The 21,118-nt window shown below is 40.6% G+C and overlaps 1 protein-coding gene across 1 annotated transcript; it reads right to left on the bottom strand.

The window, feature by feature from the left end:
- Positions 1–7,768: 7,768 nt before the first annotated feature.
- LOC103554752 (5-hydroxytryptamine receptor 3E) lies at positions 7,769–15,568 on the bottom strand. The gene is made up of 9 exons (XM_008525985.2): positions 15,471–15,568; positions 13,590–13,756; positions 13,005–13,049; positions 10,813–10,922; positions 10,473–10,642; positions 9,371–9,531; positions 8,813–9,017; positions 8,422–8,637; positions 7,769–8,309 (listed from the first exon to the last, which is right to left on the bottom strand). The coding sequence occupies exons 1-9, from the start codon at positions 15,535–15,537 to the stop codon at positions 8,080–8,082; spliced, it is 1,371 nt and encodes a 456-aa protein (XP_008524207.2). The 5' UTR covers positions 15,538–15,568; the 3' UTR covers positions 7,769–8,079.
- Between the last annotated feature and the right edge of the window lie 5,550 nt (positions 15,569–21,118).

Below are 21,118 nucleotides of genomic sequence, written 5' to 3'. Positions count from 1 at the left end.
CAATGCCTGGACGGGAAGGAGATGCTGAGTCCAGGGGTACAGAGAGTGTTAGCAACACGGTAGCGCTTGCTGGTGGTAGAATTGCAAAACTGCCAAACCCCTACTGCAAAACACTAAAGACGAAAAAAAAAAAACATTAAAAACAGCCAGAGAGAAGATACATATGACCTAAAGGGGAACAAAAGTAGATTGACTTCACTAGAGCCAAAACGGAAGCCGGAAGATAATGACATAACATCTTAAAGTGTTGAGAGAAAATATCGTCAACCTAGAGTTGTCTTCCCAGAGAAATTATCTTTCAAGAACAAGGGTGAAGTAAACACGTTTTCAGATTAAAAACAACTGAGACAATTGATCATCAAAAGAACTTTACTAACAAGACTTCTAAATTTGTACTATCCTGTGCAGTAGCCACTAGCCACATATGGTTATTTAAATTTAAATTATATGGAATTAAAATTCAGTAGTGCAGCCACATTTGCCACATTTCGAGTCCTCAATAATCACATGTGGCTTGTGGCTAGTATATTGGACGGTGCAGGCATAGAGTGTTTCTACCACTTTGAACAGCATATTGAACAGCACTGTTAAAAGATATACTCAAGCAGGAGAAAATTCCAGAACGAAGGTTTGAGATGCAGTAAAGAAAATTGTAAATGTGTGAGTAAATCTAAACAAATATTGATGATATAAAATAATATTAATGTCTAAACTGGGGGGTTAAAGAAAGAAAGTGCTAAATTACTCATATAAGTCAGAAAGAAGATGACAAGAGTTAAAACATTCTAAGATCTTTCTATTATTTACATAAAGCTTGGACCAGTAAATAAAATTCAGCAATATACTGTTTACAAGTGACACACATAAAACATAAGGACCAGAAAAGCTGAAAGTCAAAAGATGGAAAAAGATGCATTGGACAAATGCTGTCCAAAACAAATCTGCAGGGAAGTTTAGTACTGGAAATTGAAATGATCACATGATAATGATAAAACTTTAATTCACCTGGAAGATAAAATCTTTCAAATCCTGTGCACCTAAAAATGAAGCTTCAAAACATATGAAGTAAACATAGATGAAACTATGAGAAACAACTGACAAATCTACCATCATAGTATGAGATTTTTAATAGATTTCTCTCAGTATGTGCTAGATCAAGCAGATAAATGAATCAGGACACAGAAAATTTGAAGTCACAATTAACCATATTGATCTAATGGATTTATACGGAACACTGCATTCAATAATTAGATAATATGCATTATTTCCAAATGTCTGTGGAACGTTTGTGAACGTTAACTACACATAAAGCAAATCTCAACAGATTTCGAGGAACTGGTGTCATATAAACCCTTTCCATGAAAAGTATGGTTCATAAAGCAGCATCAGCAGTACGACTTGAAAGCCTGTTAGAAATATAGAAGCTCAGGTCCCAAAGCAGACCTCCTCAGTCAGAATCCACATTTTGCAAGATCCCCAAGGGAATTCATGTGACTTTAAAGTTTGATATGCATTGACATATTTTGTGACCACAGTGTAACTAAGTTAGAAATCAATAACAAAAAGGTAATTAGGAAGACCCTATATATTTTGAAATTAAAAACACATTTCTAAAAATAATTATGCATATGTATATACGTGTGTGTGTGTATATATATATATATATATATGGCATGTATTGTTTATTCCACTTACAGACAATATGTGTGTATTTGACAATCCCATGGCTTGGTTCCCTGGGTCCATAACCCCAAAATTGGGAACCACTGTCTTAAACATTGTGTTCCTAATACTAGTTCAATTGTAGATAATATTTAGAGAGCCAGTATGTGCATTTTTCCTTTATCTTTCTGAATATGCGACATCATCATGGTTGCTTTGAGCCTGCATCTGCCTGAGAAGAGATAAGGATTTGTAAAACAGAAAGGAGGCAAAAGGAAAGAAACAAGCAGTTTTAAAACATTTTGTAATGAAAAAGTTTAAACATACAAAAAAATAGAGAAATAGTATAACGAATCCTATGTACTCATCATCATCTGAACCAGTGATCAACTCACAGACAATCTTATTTCACCCCCCAAAACTTTTAGGCTTTCCTTTTGGCTTATTTTGAAGCAAATGCTAGACATCTATCATTTAATCTGTAAATATTCCAGCATTTATCTCTAGAAGAAAAGGACTATTTAACAAAAATAACTACAATGTCATTATCTCACTGAAAATTACCAATGACTTTTTTGGGTATCATTAAATATCCACTCAATGTTCAAATTTCCCCAATTACCTCATGAGTGTTTTTTCTTCTAACAGTTTATTGTTTTATTCAGGATCAAAATAAAGTTCATACATTGCAATTGGTTGAAATATCTCAAGTTTCTCTCTTTTGAAAAAAATATTCATTTTGAAATAATTTTAGAATTTTAGAAAAGTTGCAAAATAGTACACAGAGTTTCCTAATGTTTTTCCTCTAATGTTAACAATTTACATAACCATAACACACTTATGAAAGCCAGAAAATTAACACTGGTGCAATATTATTAAGTAAGCTATGGACTTCTTAGAATTTCGACAAGGTTCCCTTTCAATATCGTTTTTTTCTGTTCCAGGATTCTGTCAAGATCCCCTATTGCATTTAGTTTTCATTTCTCCTTAGTCTCCAATCTATGACAATTATTCAGTCTCTCCCTGTCTTTTATGACATGGACACTTTTTCTTTTTTTTTTTTTAAAGATTTTATTTTTTCCTTTTTCTCCCCAAAGCCCCCGGTACATAGTTGTGTATTCTTCATTGTGGGTTCTTCTAGTTGTGGCATGTGGGACGCCGCCTCAGCGTGGTCTGATGAGCAGTGCCATGTCCGCGCCCAGGATTCGAACTAATGAAACACTGGGCCACCTGCAGCAGAGCGCGCGAACTCAACCACTCGGCCACGGGGCCAGCCCCATGACATGGACACTTTTGATAAGTATTGGTCACTTGTTTTGTAGAATGTCATTCAGTTTAGTTTTATTTAGCAGCTTTATTGATATATAATTTACATGTCACATAGTTCACTCATTTAAAGTGTGCAATTCAGTTTTTAGTGTATTTACAAAGATGTACAACAATCGTCATAATTTAATCTTAGTATGTTTTCATCATCCCATAAGGAAACCTTGTACCCATTAGCAGTCTCTCCCCACTCCTCCCAATCCATCACTGTCTCCTCCCCTACCAACCCTAGGTAGCTACTTACCTACTTTGTATCTCTACGGATGTGCCTATTCTGGACATTTCATATAAATGGTATGAAACAATGTGGCCTTTTGTATTTTTCACTTAGCATACCGTTCTCAAGGTTCATCTATGTTGTGGCATGTATCAGTACTTCATTCTTTTTTTTTTTAAAGATTTTATTCTTTTCCTTTTTTCTCCCCAAAGCCCCCCGGTACATAGTTGTATATTCTTTGTTGTGGATCCTTCTAGTTGTGGCATGTGGGACGCTGCCCCAGCGTGGTTTGATGAGCAGTGCCATGTCCGCGCCCAGGATTCGAACCAATGAAACACCGGGCTGCCTGCAGCGGAGCGGGCGAACTTAACCACTCGGCCACGGGGCCAGCCCCAGTACTTCATTCTCTTTTATGGCCAAATAATATTTCATCGTATGGATATACCACATTTTGTTTATCCATTATCAGTAGACAGGCATTTGGGTTGTTTACATTTCTTGGCTATTATGAATAATGCTGCTGTGAACATTTGTGTAAAACTCTTTGTGTGGACTTGTTTTAATTTACCTTGGCCATATACCATGGAATAGAATTGTTGAGTCATATGGTAATTCTATGTTTAACATTTTGAGGAACTGTTAAACTATTTTCCATCAAATTATTCTCCATAGCTATGAGCTTGTTTTTGTTTGATTAGTTTTTTTTAGACTCCGTATATAAGAGAGATCATTTGGTATTTGTCCCTCTCTGTCTGACTTATTTCATCTAGCATCATGCCCTCAAGGTCCATCCATGTTGTCACAAGTGGCAAAATTTCATTCCTTTTTATGGCAGAGTAATATTCCCGTGTACATATACACAATTTCGTTGATGTTGCAGTCTTGAGTTTGAAATCTACTGGGCAGGCCAGGAGGCTGGAAACTCAGTCAGGGTTTCTATGTTGCACTCTTTTTTTTTTAATTTCAGCTTTTTTGAGGTATAATTGACAAATATGTTGCACTCTGGAGGCAGAATTCCTTCTTTTTCAGAAATACCAGTTTTTACTCTTAAGGCCTTCAACTGATGGCATGAGGCCCACACACATTATGGAGGGTAATCTGCTTTATTTAAAGTCTACTGATTGTAAATGTTAATTACATCTAACAAAACATCTGGACAACAACATAGAGACTAGTATTTGACTGGACAATTGGGCAGTCAAATTTCCTAGCCAAGTTGACACATAAAATTAATCATCTCAATGACCAAGATGAGTATTCAGGACAGAGGCTCCTGCTGAAGTAGGATTAACGAAAAAGAGAAGATAATTTCTAGGACATGTGATCAGAATATTTAAAAGACTTTATGAAAGTAAAAAAATCTTATTTTTAATTAAAGCATTCAATAGATGAACTGAGAGTAGAAATAGTCACTACTGAGAACTGAATTCATTGTCGGAACGATTGGTCATAACACAAAGCCAAACTGTAAAGAAATGGAGGTGTGAAGAAAAGGATAGTTTGGAGGACAGATCCACGAGACCTAACCTGCAAAGAGCAGAAATTTCAGAGCAGAGAAAGAGTAGATGGAAGAGAGTGTTACTTAAATCCTAGAAAAAGATTCTCCAAGCAGAAGAAAGATTTGAATGTTCATATTGAAAAGGGTCAATGAGACACAGGCAGGATTAGTTCAAACACACATCTAGATATATCCTAGCAAAATGGTTAATGTTCAGAGATTAATAGAAATTCTTGTAAGCATCCAGATAGTCCTTTCAAAAGGGAGAGAATCAGAGTAGCCTTGGACGTCTCATCTAAGACATGAGAAACTAGAATAACAGGTACAGACAATTGAGGGGGAGGTGATTCTAGATGTCTACACCCAGTCAAGAAGCATTATTATCTGCCAAAACAAAAGATGCTTTCAGACACACAAGGAGTCAGGGCACAGACCAGGTCCACTGCTTGAGGAAAATACTCAAGATAAGTATCCCTAACCAGGGGACAATTAAAACAGAACGAAGCTTTCTAGATAGAAGACAAAGAGGAAAGAAAACTGAGATGAACTGTGAATCTTGCAACATATAGAATTGAATCTATAGCATAAGTGGAAAATTAATAAAAAGCAAAGATCCTTGAAAATGAAGAATCATACTGTAAGAAAAAAAATAATAGCCCAGTACTAAAAATTTTAAGCTGTATTTGCAAAATCTGAAGGCAGAGGAAGAGTGAAAAAGTAAACTTTTTCTTTTTTTTGAAAGTTTTCATTTTGCTGGGGTTTGGGGGAGGAATGGGCAAATAAAACATTTTGGTGGGGGAGCAGCATAATAATTTAGTTTTGATATATTAATGGAAAGATATTGGTCTAATTATAACTGTTACGAAGATAATCATGAGCATAACTAAAAAGCGTTGCTGGAGGCTGGCCTGGTGGTTAAGTTTGTGTGCTCCACTTTGGTGGCCCAGGGCTCGCTGGTTCAGATCCTGGGCACGGACCTAGCACTGCTCATCGAGCCATGCTGTGGCAGCATTCCACATAGCAGAGCCAGAAGGATCTACAACTAGAATACACAACTATGTACTGGAGGGCTTTGGGCAGAAGAAGAAGAAGAAGAAGAAGAAGAAGAAAATATTGGCAACAGATGTTAGCTCAGGTGCCAATCTTTAAAAAACAAAATAAAATAAAAATATCTCCATTTAAAAAAAAGCATAGTGGGACTTCAAATTTATAGGAGAAAAAAAATGAACAGAAACTAGATCAAGCCAGCCAAACTGGGGGAATGGAAAATAGAGAAAACAGCACCAAGAAATATAAATGGCAAACATAAAATATATGGAAGGAATAAAATCAGGTGTATCAGTTTTTTTTTCCTTAAATGTAAACAGGCTGAATTCATCTATCAAAAGGAAGATACTGAGTTAAACAAAATCCAACTTTTTGTTGTTTACATAAAATGTACCTAGAACAAAGTGACAAGGAAAGATGGAAAATAAAGAAGTACCCTGAAAGATACACAAGAAAATGGGGGACCAGGTGGCTGGAAAAAAAGATTGAAAGGAGACATTATTTTTTTTTTATTGAAGTATAATTGACATACAATATCCTATTAGTTCCGGGGAAGAGAGACGTATTTTACTCTATATCATATTGTACGTTTTTGTTTTTTTGAGGAAGACTGGCCCTGAGCTAACATCCGTGTCCATCTTCCTCTACTTTATATATGGGATGTCTGCCACAAATGACTTGCCAAGCGGTGCATAGGTCTGCACCTGGAATCCAAACTGGCAAACCCCAGGCCGCTGAAGCAGAACATGCAAACTTAACAGCTGTGCCACCAGGCCGGCCCCCTATATTGTACCTTTTGATATTTGTACCTTGTATGTATATTACCTTTCCAAAAGTAACCAAGAATGAATAAAAGAAATGTGTAAAAATATACCAGACCAAAGCAAGATGAAAAACACACTTTTAGACATCATATAATGTGGCAGTCAAATATATAAAGGAAAAACTACAACTACCCAGAGAACCTGAATGAAACACTTTAGAGCTTTAACAGATGAAGTAGACAAAAAATAAGCTATGATATAGAGGGTTTGAATAATCCAGTCAGTAAGTTCTATTTAATAGATCCACATATAGAGAATACATGCTTTTCTATGTCCTTATATAGTTACAAAATCAATCATGTGTTCAGCCAGAAAGAAAGCTTTATAAATTCCAAAACGTTTTTAATTTAAAGACAGTGCTCTCTGAAGACAAACCAAGAAACTGGAAATTAACAATGAAAAGATTGGCAATGACAAAAACCCCTTACCATGGGGATTAAGAAATACTTTCCTCAACGGCCTTCAGATCAAAGAGGAAATAAAAACTGAAATTATAAGTTGTCCAGGGAGCAAAGAAGAAGAGAACATCTCATTCTAAAACCTATGGGATATAGCTAAAACTGTTGGCAGAGGACAACTTATAAAAAGACAGACAATACTTTGAGAATTCAACTTAGAAAATAAGAAAAAGAATAAAATGAAGCAAAATAAATTAGGAGAGTATTAACATGCAGTTTAGTATGAGATAATGAAAAAGGATGAATAAAAGGATCTGCAAGTAAGAAATATGTCTTTTAAAACGCCTAAGAGAGGGCCTGCCCAGTGGTGCAGCAATTAAGTTCGCACATTCTGCTTCAGTGGCCCAGGATTCAGTGGTTCGGATCCCAGGTTCGGACATGGCACCACTTGGCAAGCCATGCTGTGGCAGCCATCTCACATATAAAGTACAGGAAGATGGGCACAGATGTTAGCACAGGGCCAGTCTTCCTCAGCAAAAAGAGGAGGATTGGTGGCAGATGTTAGCTCAAGGCTAATCTTCCACAAATAAATAAATAAATAAATAAAAATTAAATAATAAAATGCCTAAAAGAATTAAAATTTCTCAGATAGCATAGTTGTCACGATGGACTTAAAGTTGAGAGCATCGTCTCTTATGACGTCACAGGCAGAGGAGTGCACAGGTGATATTCTGAAGTTGAAGTCCTGGATATTTAAGTTTCTTCCCCCACAACATGACAAAGAGCCAGGGATCTCTGCAGAATGATTTATTAGGACAAGTTAGCAGGCAGAGGAGGTGGGACTGCTTGCAGAAGACATAAGGCGGACCTAGAACCACGTGAGAGGGCTGAGGGAAGCCAACAGAGTGCAGGAACAAGGGGAAAATGTCTAGTATGGGATTGAGACTAATCAGGGGGCTGGACTGGGGTACGTGAAATGCAGCAGGGAATTTGGTAACCTTTGGGGCCATGACAGTTGGTACTCAACATGGGGCAAGGACCGGGGTGGTCCCTGGAGACCGGAAGCAGCTCCGGGGTGGAGTGTGCAGGAGAGGATAGACATCATGGCTAGGTGTTCCAGAGGATGACGACCGTGACAACAGAGATGGCCAGGAAGAGCAGGTAGAGGCGGAAGAGCAGGGCGTCCATCGTGTGGCTGAACTGCACCCACAGGCTGACCAAGTGCTGCTTCTGAGCCCCGTCTTCCTGCCGGGCCCTTGTTGACCCAGGGAACTCATTTAACTCTGCCTTTCTGGGACCTGGCACCTTCCCCGCCAACTCCACCGGCTCCTTCACAGCTGTGGAGGGACAGAGACTCAGATATGGGCTGCGAAGTTCACCTGGGGAGGGAGGGGACAGGGAAGAGGAGGTGTTAGAAGAGAAAGTGTGGGTAGTGCTGAGTTCCCTTACCAGACAGGTGGGCAAGGGTGAGGCCCACGTCCTTGTTTCCCTTCTGGGGTGCAGTGGGGCACCATTTCCTCAGGCTGGTGCAGTGTAGAAGCAGGGAATGAAGCCACCAAGGCATGGGTGGGGGCTGGGTGGTGGCCAGGTGCAGCAGGTGGGTGATGAAGATGGTCTCCAGCAGGCTGACCACCATCAGGGACAGACACAGGGCAAAGTAGACACCTGGATGGAAGGTAGGCCTGAGTGAGGGCCAGAGGCATCATCCAGGACTTCTCCCTCTCTTCCAGTCCCACCCTGGCAGACACAGAGCCTCCTTTTCCCAGTATATTTCCCTTCCCTGAGCTAGTTTAGTCATTCCTTCCCACCCTTTTCTTGCCAAAGGCTGGAGGGGCCATACTGATGAGGGGGGTGCCACTGGTGGGGAGTAAGTCATTCATCATGAGCAAGAAGACATTGTAGCCCAGCAGGAGGGTCATCTTGAATGGGGCTCGACTCTCGTTTTCTGCTGGTATGTAGAAGCTGAGGGCATCAATGGCAACCAGAAAGCCACTGGGCACCAGGAGGTTTATGACATAGAGGCTGGGCCTGCGCCTGATGGCCACCTGGTGGAGAGGAGAGAGAGGGAAGTGGATATGGGATTTGAAGTTTGCCAGGAATAGCAGTGACTGTTTCCGTCTTTGCGTTTCTCATTAGTCTGGTATTATCCTGGGATCTGGGGCTGTGCAGAATGAATCTTCATAATTTGGTATAGTGCCCTCTGCCAAAGGAGAGTTAGGACAGAGCCATGAGCTTTAGGAAGGAGTGTGTGGCTGGGCAGCCAAGAGAGAGGGGTATGGCCTCAGGTGGAAGTGGCAAGAATGAGAAACCCTGAAACTTGGAAGATACTCATTTAGTGGAGATTCTAGGTAAGCGTAGAAGCAAGGAAGGAGGGAAAAAGCAAAGGCCTTCAACTCACATAGAACAAGATCTGATCATACTGGCTGGTGCCCACAGACATCTTTGAGGTGGCCTTGTAGATGCCCAGGAGCTCCCATTCTCCGCGGGTCTGTACAATGTCCCGGGATGTTTGTGCCATTTCCCACACTTCTTTCTCCATGCCCAGCAACATGTAATCCACTGAAAGAGAGATCCAAATCATTTTCCAAGGATACAGTTTCCTGTTGACTCAACCGCACTCTCTTTTTCCATCCTTTCTTCCACAAATATTTTTTTTAATTTTTATTGAGTTAATGATAGGTTACAATCTTGTGAAACGTCAGTTGTACATTATTGTTTGTCATTCGTGATGTAGGTGCACTCCTTCACCCTTTGTGCAAACCCCCCACCCCATCTTTCCCCTGGTAGCCACTAATCTGTTCTCTTTATCTACATTTTTAAATTCCTCATATGAGCGGAGTCATACAGAGATTGTCCTTCTCTAACTGGCTTATTTCACTTAACATAATTCCCTCAAGGTCCATCCATGTTGTTGCAAATGGGACAATTTTGTTCTGCTTTACGGCTGAGTAGTATTCCATTGTATATATATACCACATCTTCTTTATCCAATCATCTGTTGATGGGCACTGAGGTTGCTTCCATGTCTTGGCTATTGTAAATAAGGCTGCAATAAACATTGGGGTGCATAGGACTTTTGGAATTGCTGACTTCAAGCTCTTTGGATAGATACCCAGTAGTGGGATAGCTGGGTTGTATGGTAGTTCTATTTTTAATTTTTTGAGGAATCTCCATACTGTTTTCCATAGTGCCTGCACAAGTTTGCATTCCCACCAGCAGTGTATGAGGGTTCCTTTTTCTCCACAACCTCTCCGACACACAAATATTTTTGAGTGCCTGCCATATGCCGGGAACTTTGCTAGGAGATGGGGATGGTAATGAATAAGATAGCCTTGGGTTCTACCTTTATAGAAAATATGTAAGCACCCACAGAGCCATAGTCTTTGCTCTATCTCTACACCTTGGTCACCATTTACTCATAGTTTCTTTAGATGCTATTTTCTGTTGCTTTATTGGTTGCTGCCATTCACTTTCCTCCCTGAGACTCCACTGCAACTTACCTGTGTGGAGTAATGAGCTGAAGGTGAGCGTGCAGTTCTGCTGGTCAAAGGGGAAGTAAAATACATCCAGGTTACAGATACTGACAACCTTCATGGGTTTCTTATAAGTGATGCGACCTTCATTACTTATGTATGCTTTGAGGCCTTTTGGGGTCTTGTCCACATCCATGCTGTAAGAGAGATGAGGTGGGAGGCAGGTGCTAGGTTTTTCCTTCTTACCTCTCTGGTCATGTCTCAGCCATCTAAGACCACTTATAGTGGCCCCAATTGTAGATTGTGAACTCTACTGATACCAGGAGACGGGGCTTCCCTCTGGTTTTCCCCAGCCCCTGATACGCACAACTCAGTGATGAAAATGTTCGGGAGCCAGAGGTTCTCGGTTCCCACACTGATCTTCGTGATGTTTGCACACTCCTCTGGGTTCCATCGGATAAATGGGTTGTCCCAGACCTAGAGCCCACGTGGAGGAGAAGTGAGAGCCTGATAGGAATTGGGGTTATTTTCTCCTGCCCTTTGATTTTTCTTAAAAAAAAAAAGTTAAGAAATATTTTTAGCACATAGAAAATAAGGTAGCACATAATATAATAAACATCTGTGTATCTACTGCTCAATGTTGCGGAGTCAATATTTTGATAAATTTACTTTGGCTTTGTTTCAAGAAATAAAAAGTACAGATATAATTGAAGTTCTCTTTGTCTATTTCTTCATAAACTTTGATCCCTCTGCTTCCTCACTTTTGTGAGAAATTACTGGTGATGGGGGAAATCCTCTCCTTTCTGCAGTAGAAATGAGATTCAGATTTGAAAGATTAGTGACTCAGCCTGTCTGAGCTAGAATCTCCTCAGTGTGAAATAAGGGTAGTAGTGAGTACCAAATGAAATAATGCATATAAAAGGATTTTCTAAATGGCAATGTTTTTCATAGATTATTATGTATTAATATCTAGCAAGGTTTCAACTGTTTTCCAGACCCCTCTCACCAGTGTCTATTGCAAGGAGACCTTGGACAAGCCCCTGGATTCTTTGAAGTCAAGAGTCTTAGTCAGTGGTCGTCCTCTCATTGGCAGGTGCCAGGCATCATCCTCTCTCCTCTCTGTGATGACCTTTCTAAGACAGGCAACCTTCTCTGGAAACTGTTTTCAAGGCTTGTCCGATTCTGGGTGGGCTTGTCTAGTCTCAGGACACTTTTAACATCTGCAGCTGCAGTTTGTGAACCACAGCCAGAACAGAGGGCTCTATGCACGTTAAATAAAGGTTTGTACTAGATTAGCACTTCTCAAACCTCACTGTGTGTATAAAACGCCTGCGGATCGTGTTGGAAGGCACATTCTGAGTCAGTAGGTAGGGTGACTAACTCATCCTGACTGGTCCGGGTCCTTTCTTGATTCTAGCACTGAAAGTGCCAAGTCCTGAGAACTCCTCAGTCTTGAGTGTGCTGGGGTGGTTGGTCACACTAGGTGGGGCCCAAGATTGCGTGCATTTCTAAGTTTCCACGTGGTGCAATCAGCCAGTGCTGCCCATCTGGGAACCACACTTTGAGAGCAAGGTTGATCATTATGATTCTTCCCTTCCTCTCTCGTTTCTTTTAACCAAGATTTCAGGTTAGAAACTTAATTCGTTTACTTTCATTTTTTACCTTTTGTTTTCTTTTTTTTTATTAATTTAAAAAAATTTGTTTTTTGAGGAAGATTAGCCCTGAGCTAACATCTGCTGCCAATCCTCCTCTTTTTGCTGATGAAGACTGGCCCTGAGCTAATATCCGTGCCAGTCTTCCTCCACTTTATATGTGGGACGCCTAGCACAGCGTGGCCTGCTAAGCGCTGCCATGTCCGCACGGAGATCCGAACTGGCGCATCCCGGGCCGCCAAAGTGAACGTGTGCACTTAACCGCTGCGCCATCGGGCTGGCGCTTCCCTTTTCTTTTCTAATTAATGCACTTATGATGTAAATTTTCTACAGTTATACTTTGACTACATTCCATAGATTTTCATTTGTAGTGCTCTTCATTTCTGATTTCTATTTAATTGTTTTATTTTCTCTTTAGCCTAAAGCATTTGGAAATTTAATTTTAAATCACCAAGAAATAAGGTTTTCGGAGGCGGGAGGCAGTTCTATGCTTTTGAGGTTAGTTTCTATTTTCATGTATTGTAGTCAGAGATTGTGGTCTAGATAACTTTTGCTTTCTTGATTTTGATTGAGATATTCTTTGTGGCCAAAAATATCATCAGTATGGGGGACTATTCCATTTGTGTCAGAAAAGATTATGCATGTTCATTGGTACGAAGTCTGATATGTTTATTAAACCAAGTTTCATAATTGTGCTGTTAAAAATCACTATATGTTTACTCTTTTTCTACTTGATTTTTGAAAGCAGTACATTGAAGCCTCTCACCATGATTGTGGATTTTTAAATTTCTCCCTCTTGTCTCAAAGCTATGTTGTTAGGTACATAAAGGGTCATAATTATTATATCTTAGTTTAAAATCCTTTCTGACTGTAAATGAAGGGAGGGAATAAGCATTGTTGGCCATACCATTTCCAGCCACAGGAATGATGACAGGAGCTGCAGCTGTTCATTCTGCCAAAAGAATTTCCTGTTACCAACATGTTGCTGGTAAGAAGTCTGTCCATCCCGCCCCACTCCTCATTTTTGTTTACCAACTCCCAAGGTATATAGAAGTGGTGCTGTGATCAAGCCCAACATGATAGATTAAGGACAAAATCTTGATTAAAACTGATGTGTTGGGCCATGGGCAGGAGAGTTCACAGCAGAACTGGATTAGAGTAGAGCTTCTCAATCCTGCCTGTATCTTAGCATTGCTTGAGGAGCTTAAAAATACCAATGCCTGGGTTCCGTCCAATCAGAACCTCTGGGAGTGGAGCCTGGACACTAGTATGTAGCCAGGATAGAGAATCACTGGGTGAGAAGAAAAGAAATTCTCTTCCATGTACTGTTATACCTCATCCTGCTGAACTGGACAGAGCATCTTTGAGATCCCCAGGCCATATAGCAACGATGGAGGAAGGTGCAATGTGGTCAAGGGCTTTGGAGATTGCCTTGCCAGGGGTTGGGAAAAAATTAAGAATACTAAGGAGGGCTAGAAGGGTCATCACTCACCACACCTAGGATGGCAGACAAAGTGAAGGAGATGTTGATTAGGGTGGGGATGCTGAAGTTGGCAGTCGGACGGAAGGCCTTCCTGTCAAACACTGAATCTAGAAGAGTGGGATACACCCCATGCTGGCCAAACTTTGTGCATTTGATGGTGAAAGTACTGCCCCATCCTGTAGTAGACATAGAATGAGTGAGAAGAGAGAGAGAACTCTTGTGTTCCCTGTATGAGAGAAGCCCAGGGCAGGAGCTTAGGGGTAGCCTGTGATAATAATGATAGCTGGCTTTATTGAGCATTGACTATGTGCCAGGAATAGTCTAAGTCTTTAAATGGTTTACCTCATTTAATCCTCCCAAGCCCCTGTCGGGTAGAAACTATGTTTATCCCAGGTGATCAATGAATTAACTGAAGAACAATAAGAGGAAATAAATTCCCAAGGTCAAATAGATAATAAGAGGCAGGAACTACTTGATCTGAACCTAGGTTTGTTTGATGCTGCTGTGCTATACAGCTCCAATGATGAGATAGAGGATGGGGGAGGAGGATTACCAAGAGGGGCCCAGCTGCTGAGCACTTCCCACCAAGGTCAGGGAGGATGTGTTGGGCTGGAAGGCAAATGATGGAAGCTAATGTAGTAGGCTGAATTAGAGCTCTGGCCTCCTTTCTAATGTTTCTGTCTCTATGCAAAGCATGCCCAAATGTATATGCAAACTGAGCCCTGGACAGCAACAGCCATCAGATAGGATTACATTCTCAGGGGCCCCAAGGAGAACACTCTTATTTCACCTTCACTGTCCCAACTTTCCTTCTCCTATTTTGCTGCTCAACCCTGTATCAGCTTTCTAGTTTGAGGCTTTTGAGATGTTGTCTTCTCCCTTTTTATGACTAATAATGATTCCAATTTTCTGCTGGTGGAAATTTGTTAGAAGAGCAACAACCTGGAATGAAAGAGATGGTTGATGACCAAGGACACCAAGCCCTATCCATTCCCAAAGTCACAATGCTCTCCAGGCAAATCCTTGAATCATTCCTTGAGCAATGACTATTCATTTGTCAATTACTGTCTGTGAATAACTAAAGGACCATTTATAATGTTGTCTGCTGACTAGACCAGGTATACAATTTGTGCCTCTTCCGTGTAGTGGCCTCAAAAGCCACCTCTGGTTCAGTCCTCTCCTGTGCCCTCTTATCCAGAAATCATGTGACAACCTAAGGAGAAGAGATGCCATTTATTGACACTTATCAAATGCTGGGCACTGTGCTACTCACTTTCTCTCATTGAATCCTCGCAACCGGCATGGTAGGTCCTATTTTACAGGTGAGGAAATTGGAGTTCAGAGAAACCAAGGTTAAACAACTAGCAAAGTCAGGGACCAAGATTCAAACCGAGGTCTGTCTGTCTCCAAATCCCGTTCTTTCCACTATACCATGTTAACTCCCTGCAAGAGAAGCACACTCTATCTTCACTCTCCACCTGCTGCCCTCTGGCATCTGACCTAACCCAGAACACTTGGATCCAGTACGTGGATGAGGAAGTTATGGTGAAAAGTGGGCACTTTGCTACAAAGGGGTGGGTTTCATAGCTTCAGAGAGAAAGAATTACACCTGTTTGTAAAGAGGGATGGATATAGAGGCTAAATGGAAGAGAAGACAACTGGAGATGGCTCATGGGATGATAAATAGAAGGGTTCTTGTGTCGCGCGTTGCTAGAAGGGGATATTCTGTCTTTAAGAGATGGAAAGTCTCTTTGGGCGTTATGGTAACATGGTTATGCAATACCTATGCCCATCTTAGATAAGCTCTAGGAGTTGGAAATTTGAAAGGAGTTCCTAAGTGTTCTACCAGAGAGGGTCTTGCTTCTCTCCCTATTGTTGCCTCTCTCTTACCTGGAAGTAGAAGACCAAGAACAAGGTAGAGGGACAATCTCTCCCTGTGGCACCAGCTTCCTCCCATCTTCTTTGTCTAAATTCTTCTCTGAGCATGTACCATCACTCAAGAATGCCCAGATTAAAAGAGCACAGGCCACACCTAGTCTAACTTTGAATAGCAATCACATTGGTTGACCACTGACATTTGTAACCTTCCTGGAAAAAGTGATCTGGTTGTCTTGTTCTTGCCCGTGCTTGAGGTTCAGATTGCTTTTAAGACTTTCTTTCTTAGATATCTCACTACAATGTGTATGGCTGTGGATTAGTCAATATTTATCATATTTGGACCTTGATGTGATATCTGGATCTGAAGATTCATCTCTTCAATTCTGGAAAATTCTCAGCCCTTTAAAAAAATACTGTATTTCCTCTATTCTTCCTCTTATTAGACACATGTTGGGTCATTGCCTTCTATCTTATATGCCTCTTAACCTCTTCTATTAGTTTCCTATTGCTGTTGTAACAAATCATACATTTAGTCGTAAAAACCCCACAAATTTATTATTTTACAGTTCTGTAGGCCAGAAGTCTGAAATGAGTCTCACTGGGATAAAATCAATGTTTTGGCAGGGCTGTGTTCCTTCTGGAGGCTCTAAGAGCAAATCTATTTCCTTGTGTTTTCTAGGTTTTAGAGGCTGCCTGCATTCCTTGGTTCATGGTTCCATTTCCGTGTCTTTGAAGGCAGCTACCTTGGGCCAAGTCTTTTTCACACTGCCATCTCTCTCATTTTCATGCTCTCCTTTCTCCCTCTTCTTTCTCCCCTTATGAGAACGCTTATGATTACATTGGGCTTGCCTGGATGATCCAGGATAATCTCATCTCAAGGTCAGCTGATTAGCAACCTTAATTCTATCTGAAAGCTTATTTTCTCCCTTTTCATACAACCTAGCATATTCACAGGTTCCAAGATTAGGATGTGGACTCCTTCGGGGGTCATTATTCTGCCTACCATACCTCTCTTTCCTATTTTCCATCTCTTTAACTGTGTCCCTAGTAATTTCCTCAGATCTAGCTTCTGGGTAACAAATTGTCTTCTCAACTGTGTTTAAATTACCATCTAATCTGTCTATTTAGTTTTTAATTCCAATGATTATATTTTTCATTTCTAGAAGTTCTATTTGGGTCTTTTAAACATGCCTTGGTTCTTTCTTTCTTTCTTTCTTTCTTTGCCCTGCTCTGTTCTTTCATTTTGGTTTTCAGTCCTTCTTTGATCTTTTACTATTTGGAGAAAAACCCAAACAGAGGTCGCAGTTTGAATACTCCTAAACCAAACAGTCATAGTCACATATCCAAAATTTAAAACTGTCTTAATCTCTCCAGAATGCTGACTCTGACCTTAAACAAGTGTGTAAACTTACAGCTTCCTAGCTGATCAGCTACAAACACATAAGCTTAAGCAATGAAAAAGAATTTAAGTTTCTAGTAACCAGTCACACTAGAAAACAATGTACTTACTCATTCATACTTATAAAGTGAACTGTAACTACTGAGAGCTGAGCTTCTTAACCACTTTTGGTTGGGAGTCTCCCTATTCGTAAACAATTTGTTTCTTGGTCAACAAAATATTTGTATTAAGTAAAGTTCTGTGAATTTTCTTTGGACAGAACATGTTTATTTCACCATTTGTTTCAGATTGTTTTATTACATGTAGGTCTTGGTATGCTATTTTTGCTAACTTTGTCTCATTGTGGTTTGTTTCCCCATGTGATCTGTAATTCTTGGTTGTAAACTCATCTTCATTAGGAAATTATTTCAGTGGGAGTTTCATGTGCCTTGGGTTGTGAAATTTCCCTACAGAGAAAATTTTCATTTGCCTCTGCCATGACTTTTGGGGTTTTACCAAGTCTAGGCAATTTTTTGGTGTACATCAATTTTTAAAAGTCCCAAATCATATGATTGGTGTAAATTCAAACTCCACACCAATATGTGATACAGACTTGGTGTTTCAATTCCTTGCATATGACTTTTCCTCACCACCTCTTGCTCCAAGTCTTTGGCTGTATTTTAGATTCTGAGATTGGGGGAGTAGTGGATGGTGCGTTGGGAAACCCAGAGCTGCTGTGTTGAGAATATGTAGATTATGACCTGCTGAATGAAGAGGCACAAGCCACCCACACAGGGCCAGCAGGTAGCTTCCTTTGGCATCCAAGCTCCCACTTTGGGGGAAGTGAAAATCCCTGGGGCCAATTTGATTGAAGGTGCAGTTTTAATACCCTCACACAAAGGAAGTGAATCACGAGGTTTATTACTTACAGATCACAGAATGAGGGTGCAGTGAGCTGGGGGAAGAGCAGTCCTCCCTCCCAGGTCACGAGCAAGTGGGAGATAGAGAGCCGGGTAGCAAGTACCTATTACTTATAAAGCAGTTGGGGTGGCCATCACTAATTTTTCATGGGCTCAACTCTGAGTGGTCATTTTAAAAGGTGCTCTGGGGAAAAGCAAGGCGGGAACCTGTGGCCAGGATCCTAAGCTCGGGTCCTTATCTAAATATCCAGACTCGGTGTGAGCAGGGTTGTCATACTGTCAAATGCCTGGGCAACAACTCAAAATGGCTATTTTCTCATCACAGATGGCCAGCTCAGAGACATATCAGTCTGCAGTCTGGTTGCTAATAACGTCAGAAGATGTATGATAAAATTCTCATTCTGAAAAAAAAACCCCACAAAGATAAGAATCTGTATTTTTAGGTAATTTTGAGGTCATCTATTACAATCTTTCAGCCAATGTAGTTTTATCCCGAAGTATCTTTGATCAATGGTCATCCAACCTTATGGTTTAATATTAATACTTCCAGTGACACCATTCCATTGCTTCTTAGATTATCCTATTTTGTCTTTGAACAAAAACTCTGGTTACTTGAAAATTTTTTTAAAATCCAAATTTGGCTTCTTGTAACTTACACCACTGGTGTAATCTTTGCCCAGTAGAGAATAAAGAATAAGTTAATTCTGTCTTCTGCATCACACCTTTCAAATATTTTAAGACCATTATCATGTGTGATGGAGGAATGTGTAAACCTTAAACTTATGAAATTTTCAGTCCTCACTGTTCCTCCCAACACACATATATCTATCTCTGTGCAGCCCCGTAAGTCTGTTTCCTCTGTAACCCTGTCTGCTGTGGGGAGGGCAAGTGCTACCCTCAGAAGAATGACTCATGGAAAATCTCTACTGCAGTAGAAGGAGACTAAATTCTTCTTTTTTTGGCCTGATGGAATACGGGACAAAGGAGAGAAGAAGAAATAGAGAGAGAGACGCTCCCTCCCAACACACACACACACACACACAATTGGGCTCTCTGTGCTTAAATCTGAGACTGTGTGTGTGTGTGTGTGTGTGTGTGTGTGTGTGTTGGGAGGGGCTAGATAGGTTGAGAGAAAAGCCAAAAGCAGAGGCGGGCTTGTGCCCCACCACTCATTTGGGATTCTGGAAAGAACTGCCATTGCTTGTGGCCACAAACAGTCATGTGGAAGCTGTTGGAGTACAGAATGGTTAGGCAGAGAGAGAGCCTGATTTAGCGCTCCTAGCACCTTCCTCGGTCCCCATAAGATGTGGAAGGGCACCAGGAATTCCTCCGTGCCCTGCATGGAAGGTGGATGGAGGCTGCACTGGGAGCTTACACAGCTACTGTGGAGCCAGTGATGGATGAAGCAACTCTACAGTGAAGCCTGTGAGATGGACTATTAAGGCTGGAAGGAGGCCGTGGGCGAGGCTCTGAGGGGTCTGCAGCAGCAGCAATTGCTGTGGTGGGACCAATGCAATGACGGAAAACTCTGTCAGAGCCAAGAGTCAGACCAAGAATTCACCAGAGGCAGACTTGAAGCAGCAGGTGCCAGCAGAGCACCCAGCGACCAAGAGACAAGAGATATCACCATGGAGACAAGAGAATTTAGAGGACTCACAGGACCTGCACATGCTGATGGAAGGCATATCTTTCTTCTGAATGTTTTGAAATCTTCTCTCCTAGTGTATGTCGTCCATGTTTGATTCCGCCCAGTTGTGTATTGATTTTGACCTTTAGAAAGCTACATTTTGAAAAGGAAATAATGCCCTGATGTCCAGAACTGATCTGACACTTGCAGGTCGTTTTGTTCTCCTGTTGGATGTATACAATTTTACACAATACCAACCTCAGTCATGATTATCCTGAGACCATGACAGAATGAGACAAAACAAGGCTGCTTTGTACTTTTGTCTAAGCACACACAAAAGCAAGATAACCATGGGGCCAACCAAGCAGTGTAGCAGTTAAGTTTGTGCACTCCACTTTGGTGGTTGGGGTTTGCTGGTTTAGATTCCAAGCGCGGACCCACACACGGCTTATCAAGCCATGCTGTGGCAGGCATCCCACATATAAAATAGAGGAAGATGGGCACAGATGTTAGCTCAGGGCCAATCTTCCTCAAAAAAACCCCAAAAACCAAACAGAAAAATAAGATAACCATGCAAACCCACAAATACCAAACATTCCCCTTCTCTTGCTAAATGAATAACTGATACTTTTTTATCCAATCATACCCTTGAATTCTCTTAAGTATTCAATCTTGTACAAATCCCACTTCTTTATTCTCTCCCCAAATCACTCACTGGCAGCCCAATTCCTGTGACAGGTTCTTTCCAGTACTCTCTTACTGAGAAAACCCATGGGTACCTATGGTGTATATTCTCCCTTCTTGCAATGAGTAGTAAAGCCAATTTGTTTAACAATAGGTGTGTTCCTGACGTCTTTGGCAGAGGGTATTGGCAAGTGAAATTGTCATTTTCCCCCAAGTTCCCATCACTGCTATATCACCAACTACTGCTTTCTTCTTGGTTGATCTATAGTAAGCCCAAACAATTGAGCATCAAAATAAATATTGATAATAACAGATTGTAACTCTTTGAATAAAATAGGGAACCATGAACCCATACTGATATAAATGAGTGAATGAGTAAAGAAAAGGAAAAGCTGTCCTTTACATTAGAATGCCAATGAGTAAGTGTAGAAGAAACGATGGAATTAGAAAATCCCAATTTTGTAAAGACAACAGAATAAGTAATTCATTCAAGAACCATCACAACGAGGAATGAGATAATTACATAGTCTCAAAGTATCTCTCCACAAAATACTTACTAATTACAAAGTATGCCATGCTTGTTAATGACTATCTTTACAGTGGAGAAACCTGTCAGACCTCATTTTAACTAAGTGATAACGGTTAATATCATCAGTAAAGGAACAAATTGACGTTACGCACTTCCTATGATGCACTGAGAAGAACCCAGCGTCACTTCTGGGGTATTCTTGCAAAAAATGCATAAACTATGAGTAAATATTAGACAAATCCAAATTGAGAGAGAACTAACTAGCTTGTACTCTTCAAAAATGTCAAAGTCATGAACGACAAGGAGACTGGGGAACTGTTCCAGATTGGTGGAAACTGAAGAGAAATAACAGCTAAATACAGTGTGTCTTCCTGGATTGGATCCTGTACCTATAAAAGACATGATTGGGACAAGAGGAAAATTCAAATAGGGCTTGTAGATTAGATGGTAATATTGGATTGAGGTTAATTTTCTGATTTGATGGTTGTACTGTACTGTGGTTATATAGAAAAGTGTCCTAGT

Source organism: Equus przewalskii, chromosome 18 (genome assembly GCF_037783145.1).
Source record: "Equus przewalskii isolate Varuska chromosome 18, EquPr2, whole genome shotgun sequence".
NCBI lineage: Eukaryota > Metazoa > Chordata > Mammalia > Perissodactyla > Equidae > Equus > Equus przewalskii.
Note: the sequence above shows the minus strand (reverse complement) of the source record. Positions and strands in the feature narration are given on the sequence as shown.

Bases quoted from the DNA above. Each gene is read 5' to 3' on its own strand.
- LOC103554752 (XM_008525985.2), bottom strand. From the start codon at position 15,537: ATGGGAGGAAGCTGGTGCCACAGGGAGAGATTGTCCCTCTACCTTGTT. The intron at 13,757-15,470 runs GTAAGAGAGAGG...TGTCTACTACAG, and splicing joins TCTTGGTCTTCTACTTCCAG to GATGGGGCAGTACTTTCACC. The intron at 9,532-10,472 runs GTAAGTTGCAGT...TCTCTCTTTCAG, and splicing joins CAGCTCATTACTCCACACAG to TGGATTACATGTTGCTGGGC.